Genomic DNA, 7,760 nt, shown 5'->3' with positions numbered 1-7,760 from the left:
CTGCCACTTTTAAGTTTAACACGACAATTAATCTCACACAAACAATGAAGTCTTTCTGCTGGTTGTATGGGACTCAGAAAAGGAGCTCAAACACACAATGAGAAAGGGCAAGCCAGGAGAGCCAGAAAAAAGGATTTACTGTATCACCAGTTCATGTTAACAGCTGTATCAGTTGGTCTCAGTTCAGAGAGGGGAAGGATTCCGACAGCTGGTGTGTGTGTGTGCGTGTGTGTGTGTGTGTGTGTGTGTGTGTGTGTGTGTGTGTGAGTGAGTGGGAACTGGGTGTGGAGCCTTGACCAAGGGCACAGGACAGAGAGAAGGGAGCGTGGTGGCTGGAAATTCCCCAGACTCTTTCTGTCTGTGAAACAAAAGAAAACAACAGCCAAAATTTGATAAAAACTCCAAACATTAACAACCACAACTGTCCATTATTCTCTCTTTTTTTCCCATCATTGATTGTTGGTTTGGTTTCAAACACTAGAATCTGTGATTAAAAAAACGTGGCAGCACGGCGAAGCCAGAAAAATAAATTCCTTCGTCTACACTTACACCTTTTTCTTTAGAATTAGATTCTTGGTTATTATCATGTTAATGTTGGTTTGTGTTTATAATAGATACATATAGATGTGACACTTTTATGTTATTACAATCTGGTGAAGTTATATGAGAATAACTGGACTTTTTTGTTTTGTTTGTTTCCAAATATATGATGTAATATGACAGATGTGTAGGCATTATGTAAGTCTGCTGAAAAAATGTCATAAAAAATAAAGAATTATATTCAGTTATTTATAACTAGGCAGACATAAAGGTACTTTTGTGGGATTACAGCGAGTTAAACATTACGGAAACGCCATAGCAACTGATGTCTCCAAATGCAACCATCAGTAATGTCTAAATCTCATCTAAAAGCTCTTCCACATGACCAGACAGTTATCAGTCTGGAGTGCTTGTTTACACTCTGGCAGCTCAGTGTCATAAAATAACAACATAATATAGGATAAATAATATATTTTATTTATAAGATGATGTCTTTATGTTTTGTTTTTGTTGTTTTTGTTATAAAAGAGTGTCTATTATAAAGACAGTCAATGAGTAAATAGGGACCATCATGATCAGACTGTTGGAAAAACAGAAAAAGAGGCAACCTGGATGTGTGGTTGTAAACAGTGTTTTATAATGAATACAACACAGACGACGGGACTGACAAAATAAACAGACGGTAGGGGTGGAGAGGGAGGGGTGTAGAGAAAGTATGCTGAACTACTCAGCAACAGCCACTCAAGTCGTGACGTGTTCACGGTGCTTCCTGCAGCGCTTTAACCCGGGTCCTAGAGACAGTATTTGAGCTTTCTATTCGCTACTTGGCGCTGTTGCTATGGGGCTGTGCATGTTGAGCCGTGCACGTTGCACCGTGCATGGAAAACAGTTTGTGTGTGCTGAGTTTGGGATTAGGGCAGAAAGTGTCAGGAGCGGGGTGAAGAGCCCGCATCAGGAGCGCAACATGATGAAACGTGCTTTTATTTTGGTGTCACTTTTTTGTTATTGTTTATGGGGTCGCTGTTGTTTACCTTATTAACTACTGGTAATCATCCAACTCTAATTATTGTCTGGTTTCTTGTGTGTCTGAGACAGTGACCTTGTTGAACTTTGTGATTTTAATCTTATATCCCTATATATTTTTAGAAAATTATTTTTGAATGTACTCACTGTACGTTAATTTCACTTTATCAGTGCTATAGTGTCACAAAGCTGTCATGTTCGTAAATTATTTTATTTTTTTATTGACAATATAACATCTCATGGGCTATTTATGTATGTAAAGGGACAACAATGAGTCTAAAAGTTCGACTCATTCTATGGAAAAAACTGACATTTCAATAAGTATTCTTTTAATTATCTATACATCTATAAACACAATGGGAGAAACATTTAAATGTATAGTGACTTTAACGATTTTGTGGCGTCACAAAACCATCATGTTAGATTGTAGAGTTGTTGACAATACAGTCAAATAGGCTGTTTATATCGTCAAATTGCGAGTAAAGTTGATCTTTATGTGCGAATGATGTTATATCAATAACGCATGATTTTACATATCTGTTATAAACACCATATTGCATGGCATGTGTATGTTACTCAGTTGTTTTTTAGTCGTTTTTATGTGCTATAATAAATCATAACAAAGATGTGAAATTATTGTTTTGGTGTGACATGCCAGTCTATGTTATTCTTTTATAAATCAACCTCGTATTGTGGTGATTTATAGGAAAATTAGCCAAATAAACCAGTGTTAAAATTGACAACAATCCTATCAGAGACAAAAACATGTATTAAAAGTTTTTTTTTTATTAATTAATTTATTTTTTATCAGCGACTTATAAAGAATGCAGCTGAATTGCATCACCAGCAGCTAAAAAATGAAGCCGGACGTTAAGAGGGGGGACAGTCTGCTGGAGGATCACACCCTCAGCACCGCTCAGCTCGGCCGGCCGTGTTTTGATATCTCGCGGAGCTGCAATAGAGCGCGCGGTATGAAATGAATGAGAATACGACACCACATGTGTGCTTAAAGTCAGAGCTGCGGCATATAACACACACACACACACACACACACACACACACCTGACGAATGAAAGACATGCCTGAACCACGCTGGTCCGGTGGAAAAGTGGCGTTTCAAAGGGGTGGACCGCTTATAGGTTATTATTTTGTCCCCCCTTGTGCGTTATGGAGTAAAGGGGGTGTGTAATAGTCAAGCTTAAGACAAGTAGTCAAAAGTCAGGTAAAAACAAGTGGACGGCACTACAATTACTTCAAAAAAACACATTTAGAAAGCGCTAAATGGACACGCGTTTTTTCTTTACTACGATAAATACAATTCTTGAGAAAATCGATTCAGCTTTTGTGTTCCGGAAACAAACAATTCTTCGACATTAGATATCCATGCATATATGTATATTTTTAGATTTTAGTTAGAGCCAACACTGTTTAATAAAACATGTTCTGATTCTGCTGGTGTTATCCCCAGCTAGAAATTGGTTGCCAAGCATTGCATCATTCCTTTCATGTGACTCCCATACGCCCCAAATTCGTCCTGGCCGTCTTATGACTGCATCACAATTGCTGCTCGTACAAACTATACAGGCTTAGAGAGAGAGAGAACCAGCAGCTGAGACGACACAGAACCCCGCCCCCAAGGCTTGATTTCAGGCCACCTTATTGGATGTCGTTAAGGAAAAGATCTCAACTCCGCTGTCCTGATTGGACCGCTGGAACGTCAGTTGCTCTCACTCGCTGCTAGGTTGTGATGGAACTACCTTCCCATGCATAGTTCGGTTGGCCTCTCCCTAGATATAAACACCGCCGGGAGTTTCCGAAAAATCACATTCAGCCGTCCAGACTGAACAATGGTTAACATGAGCTATCACCAATTTTTACTAAAATATCCACATTCGAGTTCAAGACAGTCGAGAAGGCGAGCGAATAAACGAAAAAGGGTAAGTGGAGATTCTTGTTAGGTCGTAGTTTTAAGCTGATGTCTCGTAGTTAGTCGCTGTTTTTCAGCCTTTCGGGGAGTAACGGGAGTAACTTGAGGTGGTCTGGTGAACTGGAAAGGGAAAAAAATATTTTTTGGCAGATATCCCAGTGCCATATTTAGAATAACAGTTGTCTTTATCCATCTCAATTTACATGGAGTTGTTTTTTTGTGTTGTCTGCTTGTCTGACAAGTTGTCAAAGCTCGTACGGACTTTAAAGCCAGGAAGTTTTTTTTCTTCCTACAAACGTTTTGACCATTTAGCGTGCAAACCTGTTTTAATTTGTTTTGTGGAATTTGTAGCCACAGCATCTTATACTTTTTTTAAAAAGTGTCATTTCATTTTAATTTAATGATTAAGACATATAAGCCTACTTCGTGTGACGTCTGACAGTAATTGGTGGGGCTGTTGACTTAAAACGGAACGGCTTTTATTTTTGACAGCCATATTAGTTTCCCCACTCTTAAAAAAAAAACAAAAAAACGATTTAAAGTAAATGCTAACCACTAAATGGGAAGATGTTTATATTACGTCTTTTTTTCCCAACCTACTCTTTTCCTCTCTTTGTGCGCTTCCTTTTGTTTCGCCCATTCCTCCTGCTGGACTTACATTTCCATGACGTAATTGTCCTGGCTTACAGTGGACATGAAGCCCCATGAAAGAAGACATATTACAATTTAAAATTATATACAATAATTGTATAAGAAAATAATGATTGGGTAGTCTTAATTATAAAACCAAAGTTTTAATGGCTGTGCTCAGACAGGAAGTTTAACATTTGACTTCAATTTAAAGAGGATCTCTTTATTTTTTTTAAACTTTTATAATTTATGTATTCACATCACTGCTAAACAGTTTGTGTTATTTTTTTCTGTTTGCACATTAAAGGACAAAGACTGATTTTTTTTTATTTTTATGAAATGCTTCAATTACAAGCTGTCTACTATAATCAGTAATTATGGCTTTTGTTGAATTTAATTTAAAAATATTTTTTGACAGCTTGAAGTAATTAATAAAAGCAGTGGACTTGACTGTCAGACCGAGAGTAATCAATATAAGGAACTACTCGTCGTTTTTAACCACTTGTTTATCGATCCCAACGTGTTTTGAGGACCGTAGAAGGCAGGGGGCGCACTAGAGAACATTTTGGTCTTTGTTTACAAGAATGAAGTGACAGAGGTTCTTATTTTCTCCATCTTCCTTTTATCATTTTAACAATTATTGACAGTTCATTTTATCAATATTGACCATCTTCATATTTTTCCAAAGGAGCCATTAATGTTTCATTTAGGGCATAATTTGTTTGCTGACCAGGTTTGCTCTGTATTTGTGCAAATCATCACTTTGATTGTGAAATCTCAGCAAATTTCAGCCATTGGAAGAAACATTTTTCATATATTTTAAGACTAACCTATGAAATTCTTTTTTTCTTTCAGAATTATTGGGATAATCTATCTCCAACAAATCTGCAGACTTGATTAACAGAGACTTTCTAAAAGGTAAATCCTCATATTTGACATTCTGAATGCTGCATGTTTTTGAAGTTAAGATTTTGATCAAATATTTTTATTTTAATATTTTAACTTTGTATTGTTACATTTTATCATACATATTTAGAATCTTTAAATTTCTCTTATCAGCAGTTTTAGTGCAGTGCAGTTATTTACTCACTTAGTGTCACTAATATCCCATTTCACAATTAAGTGGATTACACAACATACTGTACTTTGGTTTTATTTCATTTTTTATTATGGTGTTAATCACTATATAGATAAGGTCTTCCTCAGTAATAATACACACCATCATGTATGGCAGCATAGCTACAAACTATAACTAAACCAATAGCAGAACAGTAAAAAACGAAGAAGGCGGAGTTTCTGTGACGTGTCGTCTAACGTGCTGCTCTCTTCCTCTTATCTCCCTCGTTCTTCCAATCCTCCTTTGCTGGCCCCCCCTCCCTCAGGTCCAGTGTGAACTGTGTGGCCGAGTACCTGTGTGTTGCGACTGACTGGCGAGATGACTGCCGAGTGGCTACACCTACCCCCGCCATACACCCCTGGCGTGGGGCCGTTGTGTGGTGCAGAGTTGGAGGCGTGGTATGAGGACCTGCAGGATATTCTGGGCTCCGACACGGGAGGGGCAAAACTGGCACGTGCCCCCACATGCACCGAGGTCAGTAGCTTTTAGAACTAAATGGCTATCACACCCATGATGAGTGTGAGTGTTTTTCGTTTGTTTTATTTCGTAAATAGTTTTCTTTTTAAGTTTCCTTTTTAATGTTTTTGAAGAAATTCCATTCACACACTCAGCGATATGAATTTATTTCTATGATATTCGACATGTTTTGAATGGTTCTGACATTTCCGTTCTGTGTTCGTAGAAAGAGCCGGAGTTTCTGGATGTTCTGGAGAGTTGTTCTCTGACGTGGCTGACGGACGGAGGCCAGACGTGGGGCGAAGGTGTCCAGAGGGCAACAGAGGAGGTCCACAACACCCAGCCTCTGCATCACACTTCATCATCATCATCATCCTCTTCCTCCTCCTCCTGCAGTCCAGCGGTTGCAGAAGAGCGGAGGGCCGAGGCTGAGAACGGGAGAAGTGGAGATAGCTCGACAGGAGGCAACAGTGATCTGCTGCCTCCGGAGTTTTTTGAATTGCTGAGTGAAGGAGGAGTGGGAATGGTGGATCCGAGTGGAGCGGTGATTAGCGGTGGCTATTATTACCACCACCACCACCATCAACACCACCAAGCTAATAATGTCCATCCGGCGTCTCCCTCTGCCAGCGAGGAGGAACTGCCCTGTGTCCCAGATTCTCCATCCTGCTCCTCCTCAGCTTCCCAGTCGCCATCTCAAAATTGTTCTTCTCCCTCCTCACCTGTGTCTTCCCCGTCCGCTTACCCGTCCTCCCGCCTGGGAAAACGCAAGAGGACCTCCAGCGAGAGGGCCAACAGTGCCTTGTCCTCTTTCGCCTCTTCCTCACAGCACACATCCTCGTCCTTCTCATCTGCCAAAAAGAGTCGCAAAGAGAGAGAGCAGGAGAACGAGAGGAAGGTACAGGAGCTGACGGAGCAGAACGAGCGCTTGAAAGCAGAGATTGAAAGGCTGGGAGAGGAGGTACAGAGGACACGTAGAGCCCTGATAGAGAGACTAGTCAACACCAGGAAATGAGGAAAAATTGAGAGACAGGAATGAAAGATGACAGGTCCCACAGAATTGGAATAAGCAGTGGTGGTGAAAGGTGTAATATGGTGGTCATGAAATGCCTCTTAGACAGGAAAGGATGGAAACCAAAGATATTTTATAAGCAAGACGATTTTTGTAAAACACAGAGCGTAAAATGGCAAGAAATAGGAAAGTGATGAAAGTCAAGAGAAGAAAAAAAAAGCACAGAGAGAAGGGGCTGCAACAGCAATGCGGCAAATAAAAAGACACAGCATGTATAAAGGAAAAGGAAGAACAGACAGCTCTGAGTGCAAATGATACAGAGGTTTTGGTGAAGGTTTGTCATTTTAAAGAATGCCTAACACTTAAGTTCCTTCAGGCAGGATGGGAGAAATAACTGTTATGAGCATTTGATGATTTGTACGTTTGACAGAAAGGAAGTTAATTCAGAGAGTGCATTTCATCGTCATCCGTTCCCACCATTTTGCAATAATTGTAACTCCTATATAAAGGGCTGCAATTTGGCTAGCAGAGATTATTTGCCCCAATTTGTGGAGAGTTTAGGAGCTCAGGAAAAGTCTGAAAGTGCCCAGTGAGTATGAGAGAATGATTTTTTTTTTTTTTTTGGGAGAGAATTCATAATCTTTCTTACTTTTTTATAACCCATGGCTTGTGTGTATGTGTATTTAGATAAAGTAAGTAGGACCCGGCTATACTTTCTAAGCTGACCTTTTCTATCAATATGGGAATATGTGGTAAGGTTACCACAAATTGTTCTATACCTGATTTACTATTTTTATATAACGCTGTAATATATATATAAATATATACAATTGTACTGTAATGGCTTGTACTGTAAAATGCCAACATATTCACTGTTATTTTCTCATTGCATTCACAAACTGTTGTATAACGTGCATGGCTTTTTATCATTAATGGCATCAAAAACATGTATTTTACCATACCATTTATTTTATCCTTCATTGTAATCCCAAATTTGCAATAAAAAGAAAAATTGTGCAATTTCTTGTGTCATGTAATGTTTATTTGTTCGCCTT

The 7,760-nt window shown here is 39.1% G+C and overlaps 1 protein-coding gene across 1 annotated transcript; it reads left to right on the top strand.

The window, feature by feature from the left end:
• Positions 1–3,373: 3,373 nt before the first annotated feature.
• On the top strand, positions 3,374–7,725 carry ddit3 (DNA-damage-inducible transcript 3). Its single transcript, XM_059328449.1, has 4 exons — positions 3,374–3,500; positions 4,976–5,038; positions 5,503–5,711; positions 5,920–7,725. Exons 3-4 carry the CDS (start codon positions 5,556–5,558, stop codon positions 6,706–6,708), a joined length of 945 nt encoding a protein of 314 aa, XP_059184432.1. The 5' UTR covers positions 3,374–3,500; positions 4,976–5,038; positions 5,503–5,555; the 3' UTR covers positions 6,709–7,725.
• The last annotated feature ends 35 nt before the right edge of the window (positions 7,726–7,760 follow it).

Source organism: Centropristis striata, chromosome 3 (assembly GCF_030273125.1).
Source record: "Centropristis striata isolate RG_2023a ecotype Rhode Island chromosome 3, C.striata_1.0, whole genome shotgun sequence".
NCBI classification, from domain to species: Eukaryota; Metazoa; Chordata; class Actinopteri; order Perciformes; family Serranidae; genus Centropristis; species Centropristis striata.
Note: the sequence above shows the minus strand (reverse complement) of the source record. Positions and strands in the feature narration are given on the sequence as shown.